This window comes from Bison bison, unplaced genomic scaffold (assembly GCF_000754665.1).
Source record: "Bison bison bison isolate TAMUID 2011002044 unplaced genomic scaffold, Bison_UMD1.0 scf7180017864035, whole genome shotgun sequence".
NCBI lineage: Eukaryota > Metazoa > Chordata > Mammalia > Artiodactyla > Bovidae > Bison > Bison bison.
The window spans coordinates 1054926-1076258 of NW_011494607.1; the positions used below are offsets into that span (position 1 = coordinate 1054926).

Below are 21333 nucleotides of genomic sequence, written 5' to 3' on the forward strand. Positions count from 1 at the left end.
TCCTTATTTTACTAAAGAGGAAACTGGCCCCAAAGAGATTAACTGACTTGTTCAAGGTCACAGAAAACTAACACTAAAAACCAGATAGTCTTCCCAGATTTCACTAAACCTCACTGCAATATTTTTGTTAAGCTAAACTCAGATAGATATGTTGGCACACAGCACTTAATTAAACCAAAACCAACTAAAATCTAAGTATTTTTCCAACAACAAGCAGACTGTCCAAATCTCACCACTGAGGATCAACTAGAAAAGTTTTGGCTCAGGTACTTGTCAAGTAGCCACTAAAAGGGAGCAGATTCCAAGAAGTCAATATTAGGGTGCATGAATTCCTAGTCAAGACAGGCAAGAAAGACAAGCGTTAGCGAGGTAAGCCAAGAGACAGTCAGGGAGATCAGAAGTTCAAACACCTAAGTGACCAAGTACAAACACGAAGTCTAAAGGGCCACAGACAGGTTCAAGGTCCCAGAGATAGGATCAGAGCAAAAGCAAATTAGAAATGAGAGGTGGGTGCTTGCATAACCCTGTTCCATGGGGCAGCAGGTGTGGTCCTGGAGTGGCTCAGGCGGGGGCAGGGGGTGCTGGGGAAAAGGGGGCAGGGTGAGCACCTAGAAAAGGAGCAGACTCAAGCACTGCTCTCTGAAGAGAGTTCTCATTGTTACAAAAGCAGTCTCATTTACAGGAAGCACCAGCTTCCGAACAAGTAATTATACAAAAATCCATATTCACAGTTTACAGTATAAATAATTTAAGGGAGGTGAACAGTCCTGTTTATTCAGTATTTTAGCTTTATCCAGTTTTTACATAAAATAACTAGGACACAGGGAGGGTAGCTTTTCACTTCAGTTACAAAGCCCATCACTACAAAACATATACAAAGCTAGGCCTTCTAAGTCTACCATTCTTAAAATTTATTAGCCATAGAAATCCTGAAACGATCTTCCTTGAAACTATACATTAATTTCTACAAAATGAGTACAGATTGCAGAAGGATTTCTTAGTCCCCCACCCCAAATGACAAAGGCGTCTGCCAATCTACCAGCCATGTATTGTCTTGAGAGGCAGAGGAACAAGTATCATACAAAACTATAGCCCCTGTGCTTCAGTATAGAATTCGCCTGCAATGCAGAAGACACCAGAGACGCAGATTCAATCCCTGGGTCAGGAAAATCCCCTGCAGGAAGGCATGGCAACGCACTCCAGTAATCTTGCTGGGAAAATCCCACGGACAGACGAGTCCAGCAGGCTACAGTCCATAGGGTCGCAAAGAGTCAGGCACGACTGAAGCAACTGAATACACCTACACACACCTATGCTTAATGCTTTTAATCCTTATGTCACATATGTGCTCAAATTCATTTTAATAATAAACACAAACAGATACACACACATATACAGTTGTATGCAATACAGACCGCTTACCTTTAAGTCACTTCCTGGTAATGTACCTACTCCATCCTTCCAATCCATAACACTGAATACATCAAATTCTTGACCACTTGTGCCAGAGGCAGATTCAGTCATGATTTATTTTTTAACCTGGAAAAGGAAAAAAAGGGCATAGTACCACATAGTCTACATGCAAATCAATTTTTATTTCAGTGGTCATTCCTTCAGTTTCCCTTAACTACATAATTTTCTTGGTCACAGTGTCCCACATCCAGAGATTTAGAAATACCTGCTTCAGAAACATTTTTTCAAGTGTAATCTAAAGTATATTACAGGAGAAAATAAGTTCTAGTTTAAACAAAAAGTATCATGGTAAACCTTTGCCATTGTTAGAAAAGGAATTCACTGTTTCATAGCATACTCACTTAAAACAGAAAGTCTTGATCACACAGGGATAGAATTCTTCACCCTCTAAGTTTTTTCTTCCCCCTCTAAGACTTTGAAAAGAGAGTAGATGTGCATAAAGGAGAGTACCCAATATAAAATGTTGAACAAGAAAAGAAAGGCCATTTAGATTTAAAAAAAGAAGATGAAAAGAACAAGAAAATTCAGTCCATTATTGAATGCCATCTACACTAAATTTGTCAATTAAGTCTGTTCTATCAACACAACGAATACACAGTATGATTGATTCAATAAACTTATTTATTTAATTTCGTTGAAACAGCTGCCAAACTGATGTTCTTAGAAATAGGAAAACAGTCTCAAAATGTACAGCAAACATAATAGGGCTATGTTAAGATAACCAGTTTGGGTAGCTACACGGTGATAATACTTTTAACTTTCTTTCATTTAAAAAAAAAATTCAAGAACAAACTTTTTCATAATCATATACCCACTGGTGGCAGTATTGATACTGTTACTCTGAGGCTGCTGTCTTTGTGGTATGGGATAAAACAAGTAAGTAATTACATTGGTGTCACTGACAAGTGGTCAAAGATCAATGCGTCCTAAATCTGAATGGAAGTATCATTATGATTCCATGATGCACTTTGCTTTAGAAATATGCATATTTTCTAGCTTTGCCCAGACAAACTCTGGAAAACAACCACCAGTCCAAATTAATCGCCTAGTGTTCAGACTGTAGTCTCTAAATGCCATTTCTCCCAGGTCTTCCCAGAGAATGAGCTAACTGGCAGCAGGAAATGTGCAAGATGAATCAGGAACATCTTATCAAATTAAAAAGCAAGGAAGCTATCAAAGACAGCAGAGTTCATACCAAAAGGACTCAGAGACCAATCTGAAAAGGCTTCTGTTGGCCAAAGTAAGGATATTAGCTGCAGTGACTTGAAACATATCAAATAAGTTTAAATTATTATGAGTTCACAACGATATTCAAAACCAACCAATCAAGAACACCTCACTGATCTCCTTTTGAGAATACAAGAGAACCACTAATTCATTATTGGGGAAAAGAAATAAGGATTTATCCTGACTGTATCACATGAGATCAATAAGAACTATATCTCAGGGAAACCAAATCATGGGTGAAAGGAAGCTTCCTTTTAGAAAAAAATTCTTGATTTTTTATGATTCCTAATAAGAAGGAATGATAAAACTGAAACATAACCATTTGCAACTTTAAAAATAATGGCTCTAGACAATAACCATGAGTGCCTTCTAAGAATACCTACCAAGCCAATACCATCTATGAAGCAGTCTTGCCAGGAAAAAATTACATCAAATCTGATGTGATCAAGTCTATTCACAGGAAATACCATAGACAAAAGAACATGTAAAATCACACCAAAAAGATGTAAGAAGCAAGATATGAGTTGTTCTGGGAATTTCAAGAGGTCCAAGAAGTCAAAATTATTTTCATAAAAATACTAGCACATTATTTGCCTTTTTCATTATGCTGATATTTACACTGATGAGCCAAAACAACAGTGGGTAAACCTGCTGGAGCAGAAGCACTCAGGTACAGTAGGAGTCATTTCAGTAGGAGTCAACAAATGCCAGACTCACTAAAGACCATCTCTGATGAAGTAAAATAATAAACTGTATTAAGTCTTGATATTTGACTACGTATCTTTTTAATATTCTGTCTGATGAAAGAGGAGTATGCACACAGAGCTCAGGCATGCCAAAGTACCATGGCTGTCTCCAGGCAAAGTACCTGTGAACTGTTTGAGAGGCAAGCTGAACAAGCTGTTTTTTGTTTTTTCCTTTGAAATCCCACTTTTACTTTAAAAATTATGTTTATTCAAGTTTGGATATCTGGAAAATACACTGTCAAAAATAAATGAAGAGTTTGTCATAGGAAGGAAAACACTGACAGCATGTTACTAATGTAATGATACAACTTGAACATTTTGGAAAACCTGTATGTACCACAATAAGCCTGACAGCTTCCCAATAGCTATAGACTTTTCCAAGGAGATGGATGGTGATATTCATGAAAATGACCTTTAAAGATACTTAATAATGAAATATGTCATAACTCAGTTAGGTAGTATTTTCCAAACAACCAACGCTTAAAGTTAAAAAATTATGCATGGTTAAAGGGTCCATTCAGAATGTAGGACAGGCCAATGTGATTTTAATGTGACAGAATACAGAAAACTCATTGATAAGATTTCAAATTGCACACTGCAACTGACCTTTAAGAAACTACCACATGTCAAGTTTTGGTATAATACTAAAGAATATCCATCATTAAATGAAAATCTTAAAATATTCCTCCCTTTTCCAACTCGATACCAGTGTGAAGGAGACTTTCTTCACATGCTTCAATCAAAACAATGTATTGAAACTGACTGAATTCAGAAACTGATGGGATAATTCAGCTGTCTTCTATTAAGCAGACATTACAGAGATTTGCAAAAATGTAATACAGTGCTACTTTTCTCACCTTTTCTTTTAAATTTTGGAAATTATCCTTATATTTCATAAAAAGTGTGCTTGTATACACTTAGGTAATCAATTTACTGTTGTTATAAGTAATAAATAACCAATATATTTTAATTTCTAATGCAGTAAATATTGATAAATGTAACACATAAAAACAATAGTCTTTGTTTTTTTTTCATTTTTTAGAGCATAAAGGGGACTTGAGACCCAAAAGTCTGAAAGCCATTGCTACACAAGATTAAAAAGTTGTTTTCTGCACATACGCACACAAAAAATTTTTAAGGAATGATAAATAAGCAAACGAAAGAGGAAATTTGAAATTTAGATTGAGACATAGTAACTAATCAATCATATTCTGCATTTCATAGATCTTGTTTCAACCCTGATTTAAATTATTTAAAAAAAAGATGATTAGGTAGGAGGGGAAATACAAATACCAACTATTTGATGATATTAGGGAAATACAGTTGCTTTTTTTAGAGAGATGATACATACTTTAAAGAGAGGAGGCCTTCCATGTATTTTTAGAGATACAAATCAAAATTGTGAAATAAAATGCTACAAGGTGAGGAAGTTGCTACAAATTAATTAAGCGGTAAAGTGGTGAAACAAGACTGGCAACATCCTGGAAAACTGCGAAGAGGAGTGAAGGGTCCAGAGTGGTTATTATCCTACATTCTATACATCTTAAACACTCAATAGGAAAAAAAAAACAACCCTGTGTTTCTCTGAGTTATAATGTGAGCTATAAAGACTTAGCACTCACGAATTCAAGTTGTAAAGGCCCGAGAAGAATCCATCTAAAAAGCAGTAAAAATAAGAAATAAATTAAGACTCATACTGATGTTCTCTATGACTCCTATCTCACTAAATAAACAAAAGAAATGAACCTGACTTCCCTATTAAATAATGTAGGAGTGGCAACTTTTTCCTGATAGAGTGATAGTATAATTTTCCTCCTGGTGGATAAATGAGGTAAACCCTGAGTGATCTTGCAAAAAGAAACATTGTAAATTTATTAATTCAATCTCATCTTCTTCCAAAAAAGGATTCAAAGCATTAGATAATTTATAAAAATTATTTATTTCATTTCCTTCTTTCTCACAGAAAGATGGGTTCTATTATCCCTCTAGTTGATGTTGGAGAAAGTGAGTTGCAGAGTTCAGTAACTCACCCAGAATCATATTTGGTGACACAGTCAGGATTGAACCCAGATCAGCCTGATTCTGACCCTGGTGTTTTTCTTCAACCACTGTCTTCCTGTTTCAAACTCTTATCCCCTCAAGAATCTGGCTAAGGCTACTTTTCCTTATTTTACTTTCTGGAACAAGAAAATCCAGAAACCAGCTCACTAGGTCCGAAGTTCTTGATGTATATAGATTAGTACCACATGTATCCTTTTAATAAAATGCCACCAAATATATGCTTATTAACAAAATGTCACTGAGACACATATCCAACACATAGATTTCTGGTCTTTTCCTACCTAAAAACCATAAATGTATGAAATTTACAACAGCAAAATCCTGTCTGTGACTAGCAGGAGGAATAGAAAAATAAGAGAAATCTAAAAGCTATAATTGTACAAAGGCTGCAGTAAATGTTTATTATATATTTTAGGAAATAATTAGCATACAAAACACTGGTAATGTTATATAGTATATTCTGCCTGTAAGCACATATCTAACATTTATAAAAATAGTTTTCATCCATTATCTCAGTCTAAAGTTTATGGAGATTTTGTATAAAATTCTATAGCATAAAAATATTCACTACCTTCCTTTCCTTCATCTAATTTTGAAGTCACTATCACATAAATTATGAACAGCTGGTATAGATTAGGCATTTTTTCCATCATCTCCTAATCAGGTAGAACAACCAGAAGCCAATATTATTTTAACAGAAGCTGTTTTTATGACACCTTTTTCCTCTTTTTCTGTCTTCTGTAAGTATGTGATCTTGTATACAAACATACCGTCTTTTCATGCCAACAAATTATGCTTCTAAGAGTTAAGCAAATTTTTTTAGTACTTAGAAATACTATCCTTTGTATTTTCTTTAATTATCATCTGGCACTATCCCATCATCTCATGTGTAACCTGTACTCTACAGGCCTAAAAACCAGGTAGGTTAAGTCACTCACCATTTAAGTCACAAGCAGTATTTCTCATTGTGCAGAAAAGCACACTCCAAATCTCTTGTTAAGTCCGCTGAGATTTCCTAAGGCAGTACCTTAAACGTGTACCATGATGTGTCCTCTGTGTTATTAGCCAAGATCTACCATTTTTCTCCAGTGCATGCATGTTAAGTCGCTTCAGTCATGTCCTACTCTTTGCGATCCCAAGGACTGTAGCCCGCCAGACACCTTTGTTCATAGGATTCCCCAGGCAAGGATACTGGAGTGGGTTGCCATTCCCTCCTCCAGGGGATCTTCCCAACCCAGGGATCAAACCCATGTCTCTTGCATTTCCCACATTGGCAGGTGGGTTCTTTACCAGTCCAGCCATTGCTGATATCAAAAGGGACAGCTCTGGAGATCAGATATCCAGGAAATGCACCAATGCAGCTTCTGATTTCCACTCACCTATACTATACCTCGGAGAAGGCAATGGCACCCCACTCCAGTACTCTTGCCTGGAAAATCCCATGGACAGAGGAGCCTGATAGGCTACAGTCCACGGGTCACTAAGAGTCGGACATGATTGAGCGACTTACCTTTCACTTTTCACTTTCATGCACTGGAGAAGGAAAAGGCAACCCAATCCAGTGTTCTTGCCTGGAGAATCCCAGGGACGGGGGAGCCTGGTGGGCTGCCGTCTATGGGGTCGCACAGAGTCGGACACAACTGAAGTGACTTAGCAGCAGCATACTATACCTGACAATGGCTAATATCAAGGGTACTCACACCCAGTGTGTTCCCTCCAATGCCTACAGTGGATATCTCATCAATACTGTAGGTGGAGATCATTACTGCTGGCACCAATGCAAATATATGATACTCTCAAAGTCCCTCCTGTATGAAACAGTTCACTTTAGTTTTTACTCTTTTTATTGTAATTTCCTTGCGTAACAATCTACAAAAGGGCTGGCTGACAGACTAAATGACATTTAACACAGAATTACCTCCTCTGAACAGCACTGCAACATGTATATTACCATATGTAAAATAGATGACTAGTGCAAGTTCGATGCATGAAGCAGGGCACTCAAAGCCTCAAAGCCAGGGCTCTGGGACAACCCAGAGGGATGGGGTGGGGAGGGAGGCGGGAGTGGGTTTCAGGATAGGGGGACACATGTGTACCCATGGGTGATTCATGTCAATGTATGGCAAAAACCACCACAATATTGCAAAGAAATTATCCTCCAATTAAAATAAATAAATAAAAATTTTAAAAATTACCTCCTCTTTCTTTCCTGCTCCACCCCCTGCCTCTAAACCAAAGCTGTGCAACTTGACTCTCCCTTGGAATCATTTATCAAATGGATACACTTCCCCAATCTCTCACACAAAGAAATTCTTGGAAGCCCTGGCTTACCATGTACCACCAGGAATCTAGAAACATTAAGTGGTAATGAAATTAATTAATATCTTGTATTAAAAAAAATCCTATAAGAATATGGAGATGTGGGCCCTCTCATATACTATGGTAGCATTGATTGAAACAACCTCCACTCTATGGAAATGAATTTTCAAGAACATATCCTCCAATTCAGTCCTTCTATCTCTAGAAATTTATCCCATAGATACTTGCACATGTGTCTAAAAAATGTAAAAGGTGATTCATGGACTATAGCACTGCTTGTAATGTCAAAAAACTGGAAATAACCCGACTGTCCATCAGTAAAGGAAAACTGTGGTACATCCATACAATAGTATAAAATACCACTATAGAAAACCATGAGGAAACTCTTTACATTCTGATACAGATAAAGCTCCAAGATACAATCAATACTACTAATTTTACATAGGTTATATAAACAGTGTGATACAATTTGTGTAAAACAAATGGGGCATATATCAGTATGAGTATTGCTTATATATACATAGACTATCTTTACAAGGATTTGTCAAAAGCTGGTTAACACTGCCTGCCTCCAGGAAGCGGCAATGGTAGGTTGAGAGACAGCTAAAGGATGGGAACCTACTCTCTGTGGCCACTTTAGCACCTGTTGAATATTTAAATGTGTATTTTTTTAAGAAAAAAATTACATAAAAATATATTTTAAAATTCTATTTCATATTTATTTAAAATACGCTATGTTATGAAAGGTGCTTCTCCTTACAAAAATATTTAGCTTCTTATAGATGTCAACAATTGAAGCCATAGCCTGGAAGGCACTAGGGGAAATGGACTTCCCCAAAGCTCTTGTGTAATTTAACTAGTAGGTATTTAACTACATACACAAATGTATCAGCTCCACAGACAGATGGAAAAAGAAAGGGTTGAGGGCTCACTTCTCTACAACTCAGGTATCACAAACAAACAGGAGATCCCTGGCATGCACAGACTATCTTGATTTCTACCATTCCTGAGCAACAGCTGAAGCTCCCACATTTAGCAATGTGCCATTTCGCAGAGACAAGATTCTGAATCACACACACCATGAACTGGGGGGCCCGGCCAAGGTCCAGGTGTGCTCTGAGTCACAGCGCGGTGTCAGAGTGCTACAGCCACCATACATAAAGTGACAACAACTCCGCTTCTAGTGAAGAAATGAAACAAACAAAATGAACTGCTAGTTGATTCTAGTGTTGATGACAGAACGAGGAGAACATGGAAATGCTTATGAAAGTGATAGGTCCCAGCCACAAAACAGAAGTTTCAGATAAATTAAAGGCTGAAATGTCAAATGCAATGATGACTCAGACACATTGTGTGAACAAAACTACAGAACGCTCCAAAAGGAAATAAGTAGAAAAGACGTGTGAATTTGTTTCAATAAGTGCTCTAGACAGTACAAAAATTGCTCATCAAGTAAGATAAGTAGTTAAGGTCTAGAGAGATCATTTACATTACTCAGTTATACTTTAGCAATCTGAAGGGAGGAATTATGCGCTACAACGATTTTTTTCCAGGTTGTGGACTGGCAATGGTCATGGGCTATATCCATCATAAATGTCAAGAATCTACGGTATCTTATTTTGACTGGAGATAAACAGAGTCCTTCATAATCCTCTCTTTATATGATTCCTTTGCTCATATCTGCCAGGAGAGGATAAAATGGCCGCTCAGAGTCGGGGGCAGGGACGCCCCAGGCGTGCACTTGTACAGCACGTTCAAGGTGAAGAGGCTGCCTGGGGCTGAGATGAAGAGAAGATAACAGTCCCTGGGAAGATAAGCAACCCAATCTGGTAGCTGCAACACAAAGTGAGAGAGTGGGCCTTGCCTAGAAACCAAAAGTCTGGATCTGCAGATAAGGTCAGTATTAAAGATTACTAAGAAAGGGTACTAACTGCAGCCTGGCCATTCCTGCTCAAACCATTGTTTTCAAAATAGTAGAGTATTTACAAGAACAGCTAATGTTCACTAACGCCAGTTAAACAGGTTTAATATTTTCAAATAAAGTTGTTTTTTTAGAATTCCATTTTATAGCTTTACCATTAACAGGTACAGTTTTCAAAAGTAAGTTACAGAGATAACAAGGCCAAGAGCTGGGAGTAGTTGTAAAATGGGGGTAGGCATCACCCCAGAAGCAGCATCTGAGAATCAGATTTAACTCTATCACTCAGAGAGATGATGGGACTGAGTGAGATCTCAGTGCCTGGTGTCAAGGAACTAAACACATCAGTTTTTGGTTCAAGAGGGCAATGTATCTTTTGTGAAGAGTAAGTCAAGAATGCTAACCCTTAAATCATGACCATGAAAGAAACAAAAATGACAGCTCTGCAGAACAGTGAGACAATAGTAAGAAAAGTCAACATCCACAGTGGGGATTCAGTGCTCTGCTGCTATGATGCCCACATGAATACCATCAACTGAAGCTGGCTTTCGGTTCACTTTGTAGAAATCATCACTCACTCACCAAAAGCTGTCTCTGGCACATTGTGACATTCTCAAAAAATAAGTCTTAAGCATCACCTTCAGTAATATCATCGAAAGGGCCTCTGCCCACTGCTAAACCCATATTAAAATGGTGTATCAAGTTGCTGAGCCTCCCTCTCCCCACCCACCCTGCTCCTTGTCATCCTTTCACAGACACAAATCAAACACTTCATGCATCATCCTCAAAACTTGCCACACTCTCTCAAGTTCCTCTCTCCATCCCCTGCCCTTTCCTAAAGGAGCCATGACCTTCCTTTCCTCCTCTTCAATTCACTTTCCAAGGTTTGGCAATGTCCTGTTCTGTGACTTCAGACCAACTAACCCCCTGAAGCCTCAATTTCCTCATCTATAAAATGTGGATGATAACAGAACTTTTCTTCATTGCGCGTGGTGAGGACTGAATAAGATGAGTCAGATAACAGTTCAACACAGTGCCTACTCCAAAGTTACGCAGTCAATAAAATCTTAACTGTCTATTATAGTTACCTGGTTTAACAATTATTTGAGCTCATGAGAATTGCTCAGTGACCTTAAAAAATTAGTCACTGGCATTTTCCTCCCCCTTTCCCTTCATTTTATTTCAGTGGTGTCTCTTATGGTAAGCCACCCGTGTTCAAAGCTCCATTACAAGATGTCAACATTACAACATAGATGTTGTGCTGTTAATAACAACAATCCCTCATATTTACATGGCTCTAGAAATGACTAGCTTTCTTCAAGGAACAATTCCTCTGAAGTAATGGAGAAGGATCTGCCACGTAGGGAGGGAGTTGGACCCGAAGGCAGGGCTCTCTTCACCATCACGCTGGGCTGGCAGCACACTGGAGACCAGGCTAAAGCGGGTTAACAAGACGAAGATGAAAGGCTAGGGCAATCTGTCCCAAAATCCGCTCCTCAGAACTTACAGGAGACCATTTCTGTGTGTCCTGTGACACAAGTGTTGTGGTGATGGAGAAATGTAACCTCTGGGTCTTTGGGAGATGGATGGCACCCATCAGCAGCAACGCAACTATCTGTGAAGCGCTGAATTCAAGCTTCCCACAGTCAGCCAGCCCTACACCTCTGTTGTCACAGTCTAGCAAGTCCCATGGAACCCCTTTTCAGAAAATGCTGAGCTATGGAAAATAAATTCAAGAAATAACATGAGAACAGGCAGTGTTTTACAGGAGAGAATTCATTCATCTCCAAGTTAGGAAATCAACCATAGAGATGCTACATTCTGGCTGAGCTCCCAGTCTGCATCCATGAGTTGAAATCTGTAGTATCTAACACTGGGGAAAGTCCTGGGGACCTAGAGTCCAGGTCCAAGAAAGTGATCCTGAGAAAGACATGGCCCCACCTCTTAAGGTCTATCTACGGTTTTCTGATTTATCCTCTGATGCCTTCCTATGCACTTTCATGACACCTGAGAGGTACACTGGCTGTAATGGGGAACTCACATATTTACAAATACACAGCCACGTAAGGGGAGTCAGACCAAGTCAGTAAGTCTAACCCACTCCAGAGATACAGACACAGTGGAGCTGGAGGGTTTCTTCTACACTTTGTCATTTTAAAGGATCTTACCAATACTAGCCTATTTGACCCTAACAGCTACCTTTTAAGTTGGCCAAGAATTGTTGGCCTCATTTTACAGATAAGAAAAGATCACCAAACCAATAAACAGACTTTCACCTTCCAAAACAGTGACCCTCAGACTATACCATAGTGCCCAAAACAATGTATTTTAGTCAATAAAGAAGCCAATCTAATGTAAAGGTGAAAAGCACAACAGCCAGAGTGCCTGGGTTGAATCCTGGCTTCACAACTTACTAGCTGAAAAATCTTGGGCTTGGTACCCAACCTCTCTTGAGCCTTAGCTCCTTCATCTAAAAACTGAATAGGAATATCTACTTCATAGAGATTTAAGTGTTTTTAAATTATGCACGTTAAAGTGCGTTGTACTTTGTGGACAGTCAGTTCACAACAGCTACAGTAATTTTGAAGAAAAGAAACAAGTTGCTCTCCAGTGTCCACACTCCCTTCAAGCATGAGTTTACCAGATGTCTGAATATCTCACAGCAGAGAAATGATAACTGTACAAAAGCTAATACCTTTGCACCACAAAGTTCTATTAGATTTCTCCAGAGTCCAGAAGTGAAGGCGGAAAAAAGTGGGAGTTAAGAACTATGGTAGGACTCTGGGATTTCACAAACAAGTACAACTTCAAAATGAATTTAGGAAACTGATGAAAAGTCAGTAAGTATTGGTTTTTCCAAGCTCTTATAAAGAAAAGAACATTCTAACAATGAGAAAAGTATGAAGGACATAATCTCTGAACAATGACCTAAGACTAAGCCATTGGCAACCTTACTGTGACATTTTTGCTGAGGAGGCATAAAAACATCGTCGCGTATCAACTCTGGTTCCAGGACCTGCTTTCAAGAAAGACACAGAGGCAAACAGAAAGCACCATTGAGAAATCACAGTAAGAGGCCTATAGAGAAAAGAGAGATGAAAGCTATGGATCCTCTCCAAAGAGGACTCAAATGACTACAGAGTCTTTCTCTGTACAAGTGCTGGAACATGGGTATGTAAGATGCCAGGGGAACAGGGGCTGAAGGGAGATTCTGTACCCCAATAATAGTACTTACTACATCATATCATGATCCTTTCTTACAGGAGGTTTTGGAGGAAAGAGACTTTGATTTATTCATTTTATTACCCTCATGTGAATATCCACAGTAGGCATCAATAAAAATTTATCACATGAATGAACAAAAGAGAAGGGAAAAACGTAACAGACTAGTTGTGGGCAAGGACTGGGGAGAGGGAAAATCAGAAACAGATCTTCATCTGTCCATCTATCTCATATTCTCCAGTGAAAATTCTAACAAGGAGGCTGCTAAGTATTTATTTACCTCTTTGGCAAGAGGATAACTCTCCAGCTCCAAGAAACCCTCCTTATTTAAGTGTCAGTGAAGAACACATCAAAAGAAGTTAAATTCAAGCCTCTTAAACAGGCTTATTCAATAAGGATAAGAGAAAAATCTAAACTCACCCATGAAGCATCTCTCAACAAATATTTTGCTACAAAGAAAAATTTTCCTTTCAAATCAAGCATGACAGATACCAGCTTTGATATTCCAGTAACCCTAACTGATAAGAACTCTGAATCGCACACATACTGGAATTGAGATCTGTTGTGGAGAGATGTGAATTCTGCCCTGAGGGCTCAAGTTCATAGATTTTTTTTTTTTTTAGGCAGGTAGAACTGTAGATGACTTCAACGTGAAAACTGAACTCTCAATAGCATCAAGAACAAATTCTTGAGAATCTGGGTTTTCTGTCCCTATCTATGTTCCTGTAGTAGATGCCTGAGAGGCAGCTAACCTAGGTTCCCTTTATATATGAAATCGATTATTAGGACGGCGCCTTCTTGTTGATATTTTTTCAAGAGATACCTCCTGCTCCTGTATCTACTACTAGTCATGTTTAATGAAAATGACTCTATTTATAACATATCGATGGCTTATCTGATTTCCTACCTTTTCTGCTATGACAATTACATGCAAAGGGGTAGTCACCAAAGGCAACCTTTAAAAAATCTCAACTTCCTGCCCTTCCGTTTGTTACTGTAAGAAGGATGAATTGTTTGAGAGTCTGTGGCCTTAACCTACTTACTTCCTCTGAAGGAGGAACAGAAAATGAAAAATGCCTTTCAAGAAAAAAAAAATGTATATAGAAAATGAAATCACAAACTGACATTAACAGTCTTATGGCATATTTAACACACTCTCTTCGAATGCTTTTATTTGAAGTTCATTTTCAATGTACAGACTATGAGATACTCAATTTGAGACAGAAATATCCTGAAAAGTGCTATAATGTCATCCATACACTACACTAGTAGGGTAATAATAGAAATTTTACACCCATTAGAGGGATTCAAGAGCATAAAAAGAGCAAGAACCTGTCTCACAGAGATATTTCCATGCTTATGCAAAATATGCACAAGTTTAAATTTTAAAAGAAAACTAAAAGTAGTATCTTGTTCTTTTTTCTTACTTCACTTCATAATTTTTAAATGCTAAAAGTAGTACATTCTTTTTTCTTATTCTGCTTCATATTTTTATAGAACACAGAGCTAAAATTAAAAGATTTACACTTGATTTCTTTTGCCTATAATAAATTAGATTTGTCCAGATTTTATTTCTGTCACAGAAGTCATGTCTACAGGCTTATCTTGATAACCCTTTGCAGCTAAACTCCTTATCAACAAATTGAACAGCTAGGCCTCAAATCTTCCAAATAAGACCACAAAGCAATGGGGTGAAATTATTTAGATCATTTAACAACCAGACCGGGGACTTCAATTCACAGTTCAGTGCTCGGTCAGTTTAACAGATGGGGGAAAAGTAATCAACTGATTTTGGTGCCTCAACCATCCTACTCAAAGTGTTTCAGTAACTGAACTAGTTTAATTCTATAAAAGCACACGTAACATACAGCCGTGGTCCAATCTTGAAAGGCTCCAACATACAGCAGGTGCTTAAAAAAATTTGTTGGATGATAGAGCTTCAACAAAGGAGAAACAGTCCATCACCCTATAACCAATGCCTGCAACAGCATCCTCTGAAGTTAAGATTAAAGCTCTGCTCGATGGACCATGACTCAAATAACAGGAATGTCATATGACTCCCACTATAAACCAGAACCACCTAATGAATCAAAGACTCTTCACTTTATTTTGTAAATGGGCCTACTCTTCTGGTTAGAGCATAATATCAGTAATTATCGCATTTTGGTGAATATATTCTTAGTCATATTCCTTGGTATCTTTTTTTAAACTTTGATTCTCATACTCTACATTCTTCCCTGTCTCCAGCTTCTCACCATTATTATCTCTATCCCTCATTTTAATTTTTTTTTTTATAATCAATAAATTCCATCATGTTTTGAGTTCACAAAATGGTAAATTTAGGTCTTATTCTTTTGATTGATGATTAATTGATTTAAACTTAATTTATCAATTAATTTAAATTAATTGAAAACAAACCCTACTGCCTTATCAGGTCTCTTCCTACAAAGAACAGATGAAACCTTTTAATAAATAAGCCCAGTAATTACCAAACCTAATTTCAGTAATGTTTTGTTAACAGCTAATGATCATTTCAAGGCCATGAACTAGACCAAGGTGTTCTTTTCAGTACAACTAAGTCTTTCCCCAACGTTTAAAAAGGGAGGAAGAAAGAGTAAAGTGAAGAAACAGTGTTTTCTTCTCATCATTTTTTTCTTACACCTGTTTGCTATTGCTCATCTTAGTGAACCAATGTATAAAAGCAAATATACTCCTCAAAATCTGGAAATGTGTTTCCTGGAAATATTGTTAAGAATTACTATTTTGAAAATTAGAAAGTTAAAGACATAACAAGACAAAAGCCAGTGTCATTTTCCCTTGTCCCAGCCCTTCCAAGCTGCATATGAACTTATACAAGTTACTAAGTATCTCTTAGGACCGGTTTCCTCTAAAAGAGAATTAATAATACCAAACACTCAAGGTTACTGAAAGTATTAGGGATAATACTGTTAAAACAGTACCTGGGCATACAGAATGCACTCAGTAAGTTTCTGTTAGATGAATGAGTGAATGAATGAATGAATGTAAAATATCCAGCTTAATGCTTGACATTCAGAAGGCACTCAATATACAATTACATTGACTATATTAACACTTCACAGTATTTTGCAAAGGGCGCCCCATGTTGCAGGTCCCTACGTTAGGGACACACTTACCGACACAGTACCCACTGCATTTACCTCGACCTTTCACTACAGCACTGAACCACAGCTTTGTTTTAGTAGTTATCATTGTATGTGTATGGATTATCTCCTCAATAGACTATAAACACACTAAGGCCAAAGATTGTTGCTTTCTTCATAGCCCCAACAAAGTCATTTATTTCATCCTATTCTATGCATTAATTATGTAAAGCACTTTCCAACAGAGTTACAAAGATACCCAATAAATATCTATTGACTGACATAAAACACTGACTTGCAGAAAGAATAGTAAGTAATAATAATAAAGCTTTATTATTGGGTTGGCCAAAACGTTCATTCAGATTCATCTGTAAGATGGTACAGAAAAACCCAAATGAACTTTTTGACCAATTCAACCTAATACACATGTAATTCTTTCAATCACTACCCAAGTCATTAACTATAAGTTCACTTCCGAGGAAGAAACTGGAGGTGCATCCAGAATCAGTCAACTTTACACAAGTGCCTCTCAAAAGTCCTTATTCTTTCCTGCAAACCACCCTGTCTCCTAAAAAAGGACTTAAAGGCTTTTCAGTTTGACTTCATAAATCAAACTCCCAGGGTAAGGGTGTAGGGAACTCCTCAAGAGCAAAGACCTGGTCTTGCAGTGTTTGGCACTGTAAGAATTCAATAAAAATCAGTTAACTAGTAGAAATACCACTAGAGGAATTATGCAGGTTACCCAACTTTGGGACACCAAGTTGGACTAGTACCCTAGTCCACACTACCTCAAGTATTGGGCTAGACAAAAAGTTCATTCGGCTTTTCTGTACCATCCTACAGAAAAATCCGAATGAACTTTCTGGCCAACTCAATGATTTCTTTTGTAAATTTTCTGTCTTAACTGCATCTATTATAAATAGCTTTGGTTGATATATGTATGTCTTAGAAATAAACTATCAAACAAAACAGCAGAATTATTCAAGAACCAACCTTCAATTACACAGGGACTAATTAAACAGGAACTATTATTTCTTCTTTCCTCCACTACTGGGTTTCTAGGTTCTTAGAGTATTGATTGGATAATTTACAAGATAAGAGAGATAGGCTAAAACTTCTCAAGAGTTTGGCAAATTCAGTATTATCAAACTGAAAACAATGACTTGTGATTTTCTTTTTTCTATCTAGATAATATATAGTTGATTAGGATTAGAATAAAGCAGCCAAGAGTTCTAGAAAACGTAGGGAGGAAAAAGCCCTACAGGGAGCACCCCTGAAATTCACAGTCATTTGCAGGACCCAGTTTCTGGTCCCTATAGTTTAAATTCTTACTACTCCAGTTACCTATTTTGTCATCTTCATTTCCCAACAGACCCATGCTAACTAAAATATTAATTACAGTACATAAATTCCCCTCACACCAACCCCTCTACTTTCACCACCCTACCATTTCCACAATTTGGTATTATTTTATATTTAAATATTTATTTCACCAACTCCTACCTATTAAATGACTACCTTGAGATAAAACACAATTTGTATTCAGCCCCATTTTAAAACATGGTCTCTTCGCTCAAGAAAGCCATAAAAGAGAAACTACTATTTTCCTAAAGAAATGAAATATCCCCTGAAAGCATTGTAGCAAGTCCATATAATATGTACACCAAAAACTAAACCAATTATTTTAGCCAAGAGTTAAATCACTCTGTTCAGCTTTTAAAAACCTACCTTTTGTTCTGCCCTTTTCACAAAACCTGGCTAAGGTAAAATGATAATATGACTACCAAACATTTGAATAATTGTTCATAGTTCTCAAAACCTTATTTGATCCCTTCAACAAAGAGACCAAGGCAAGCATTGTCACTCCCATTTTCCAGAAGGGGAAATCTAGGCTAAAAGAGTTAATGTGATTTACATAAAGTGGTATATTTAGTGGCTAAACTGTCCTCTGATTCCTATTCTAGCACTCTACCTACAATCACAATGATTCCCCAAATGAATAAAAATAACTACTGTCTTCCACTCAGCATATCTAAACATGAAACTAACCATCCTAGGAAACACACTTCACTCTGTCTGAACTCTACTTCCATCTGCGATCTTCTTGTCAGCCATTCTCGCCCCCTTGTTTCTGCTGCATCACCTACATGGACATCTATTTATTTTGCTATTTATACTTCTCAAGGTGATCCACGAGCAGAAAATGTCAATAAATTCCTTTTTGACAATCATTTTTATAGTGGTATTTATTCAGTTTTGACATCTAGACCACACCTACCATGGTTATAACGTGGCTCAATAAGGACTGTTAGTCCTCACAGACTTAAGAGAACAAACTTATGTTACCAGCGGGGAAGAGTGGTGGGAAGTGACAGTTAAGGAGTTTGGGATGGACATGTACACACTGTTATATTTAAAATGGATAACCAACAAGGACCTACTATATAGCACAGGGAACTCTGCTCAATATTACATGGCAGCCTGGATGGGAGGCTGGGAGAGAATGGATACATGGATATGTATGGCTCAGTTGCTTTACTGTGAAACTGAAACTATTCACAACGTTTTTAATCGACTACACTCCCATATAAAATTCAAAATTTTTTAAAAAAGGATTATTAGTCCTGCTACTTTTTGTTTTCTTTTGTTTTGCCAAACAAGAATTAGCAACTCCTTTAATACCTGAGACAGAAAAGGAAAATGAAATGAAGCAGAAAAAGAAAGGGAACGATTAAAAAAAAGTTATAAAAAGTAGAAGAGGCTTCCTTCCCTAGTTGCTCAGTGGTAAAGAATTCGCCTACCAATGCAGGTGACTCGGGTTCCATCCCTGGGGTGGGAACATCCCCTGGAGAAGGAAATGGCAACCCATTCCAATATTCTTGCCTGGGAAATCCCAGGGACAGAGGAGCCTGGTGGGCTACAGTCCATGAGGTCGCAAGAGAGTCAGATATGACTTATCAACTAAACATCACCATCATGAATAGTAGAAAAGCACTAGAGTCGCACAAATGTACTTTCATGTTCTACCCAGGGTTCCCTTTTGCCTGAGGATGACCTTTGTTCTGAGAGTAGGCCCTGGATTACTGGAGACTAACCAGCACCCTCCAAAATTACCAAAGAGATCTTTATTGGGCAGCAGCTGTATTGCTTGTGGTGATATGCTTAAAAGTTGACAAGTTTATGCTAACACACTGGAAATTCACTATAACACTATGAAATGATATTTGGCACACATCAGCCCACCATAGGATTTGAGCCATAGAAGATAAGTTACTTAAACGTGCCCAAACATCTTATTGGAAATATCACCTACAAAATTTTACCAAGTTCCAGAACTTTCCACATCACAGCATACTTCTACAACAGCTATATTAATTCACAATTGCTTTGTTCTAGATTTCCCGCTTCCTCAATTCCAAAGAATAAAACTATTTACTTTCAGTAAAGAACAGGTACAACTGAAGTGTGAATTAAGAATCCAGTAAAAAGCCAATCCAAAGATTATCCAAAACAATCTCTTAATTTTTCATAATGCTTTAATTGGAGCTTCAGTCACAATCAGGGTCAAGACTTTCATGAATTCAAAGCACCCCTTTCAAAATGATGTTTTTCTGCCAACTCTGTTCCACACTCTCCTTCCTTACCCTCAAATGCAGCTTTTAATATTTGCAAGTATATCAAGCAATTTGTTTCAACACACAACTCTTACCTAGTGGCAGTGAAGAAATAATTATCTGATGGTCTTTAAGACTGTGGTTCACCCTCAAGACTTCTCCTGGAGGTCTATCATCGATTTAAAGAGAAGAGAAATAAAATCAAAGTATTGTCATTTTAAAAAAAGAAGCCTTGAAACTCATAGATAATAAGTTCAAATTCTGAATTACTGACATTGCATAATTTTGTACACTACTACTTAATATGTTACAACACACACACACACAAATAAACTAGCTTTGGATGAGGTGAAATTGCTTTTACATTTATATCACTGCCCTACCCTAAGTTCCCCTGTTAAAGTCTCTTCCATTGTATGACAAGCAAATGAAAGTTCCCAGGATCATTTGATTCATTTTAACTTGTCTCACTGTTTCTCTTATTTAAAGTTACCCTGCAGAACACACACCGGCAGAAGAATAGATACTATGTAAGCAAGTTTTTTCCATATATTTAAGTGTTTAAATCCCAAATTATACAAAGTATTCAGAAATAAGTCTTAACCATTGAAACAAAATTACACTCTTAGAGGTAAATTGGGGTCATTCATTTTTATATATGACTATGTGTTTAAAAAACAAAATAAGGCCTTAAATTATATTTACTAGAGAATAAAATGATTAGCTCATATAAAATGATTTATATGAGCCTTTTCAAACACAAGTGTTTTTCATTTTTTCAAAGTTTTAAACATGTATTGCACTTCGTATTTTTATTAACATTCAAATGAAATTATCCGTCACTCCCGATTAAAGGTTGATCAAATGTATAGACAATGACAAATATTAAAAAAAAAAAAAAATCAAACAACTGCGTCTAATCCAGAGAGTGACCGATCTCAAATCCCAGAATAAAAGCAAAGTGTTTTCCCCATAGAAGTACCCCAACTGGAAGGCTGGGTCCTTAGATTTCATTTGCTCTCCGATTTACTAAACTTTCTATTTCTGATCAGCATCCTCTCATACAACATCTGGCCCCTGGCTCAGGTCGTCTAATCACTTCCACGTCTGAACGGACTACGTAGCTAAAAAGTAAAGGCCAAAGTTTGCTCTCGGCCTTCCGAACTTAAAGACGCGTCTAACCACTAGAGGTCTCCCCTTGGCCAGTTTTGCACGTTCGCTATTTTGCTGCACTTGAAACTTTCCGGAGAAATGCTCTACTCGAGTCAGTGTTTTTCTAAAAACTTGCGCAAAAATCCACGCGACCGAGCTAGCCAGTACGGAGACTCTCGGGCTCCCCACAGCAATAAAGCTATCACAAACAACATTCTAGGAAAATTAAAATTCGACGCACTCGCTCCAGCCGCTCCCTCCCCCCCTTCTTATTCCTCATCTCAGTTTCCCTTAACTTAAACTTAGAACAATCAAAAATCTATTTTTGTTTCGGTGCACTGTGAATGATCTCTAACGCATTTTTTTTCTGGCGGTAGACCCGAGGTGGTCAAGGAGCCTGCCGAGGGATGCAGGGAGGGGGGAAGGGCCGTGCTCGCAGCGTCCGAGGAAGTTGCATAAGGAAAGAGACTCCGTTTTTT

General features: G+C 37.6%; 1 protein-coding gene across 7 annotated transcripts in view; it reads right to left on the reverse strand.

Moving 5' to 3' along the window:
* L3MBTL3 (l(3)mbt-like 3 (Drosophila)) overlaps nucleotides 1-21333 on the reverse strand; it is a 104923-nt gene that overhangs the window by 81638 nt on the left and 1952 nt on the right. For 6 of the 7 annotated variants that reach the window (XM_010834641.1, XM_010834640.1, XM_010834638.1 and 3 more), the window contains exons 2-3: nucleotides 19798-19871; nucleotides 1423-1539 (exon numbers count right to left, since the gene is read on the reverse strand). In XM_010834641.1, coding sequence (XP_010832943.1) covers nucleotides 1423-1524 — 102 coding nt within the window. In that variant the 5' untranslated portion in view covers nucleotides 1525-1539; nucleotides 19798-19871. The remainder of the gene's footprint in view (nucleotides 1-1422; nucleotides 1540-19797; nucleotides 19872-21333) is intronic. The other variant, XM_010834637.1, reaches the window with a different exon arrangement.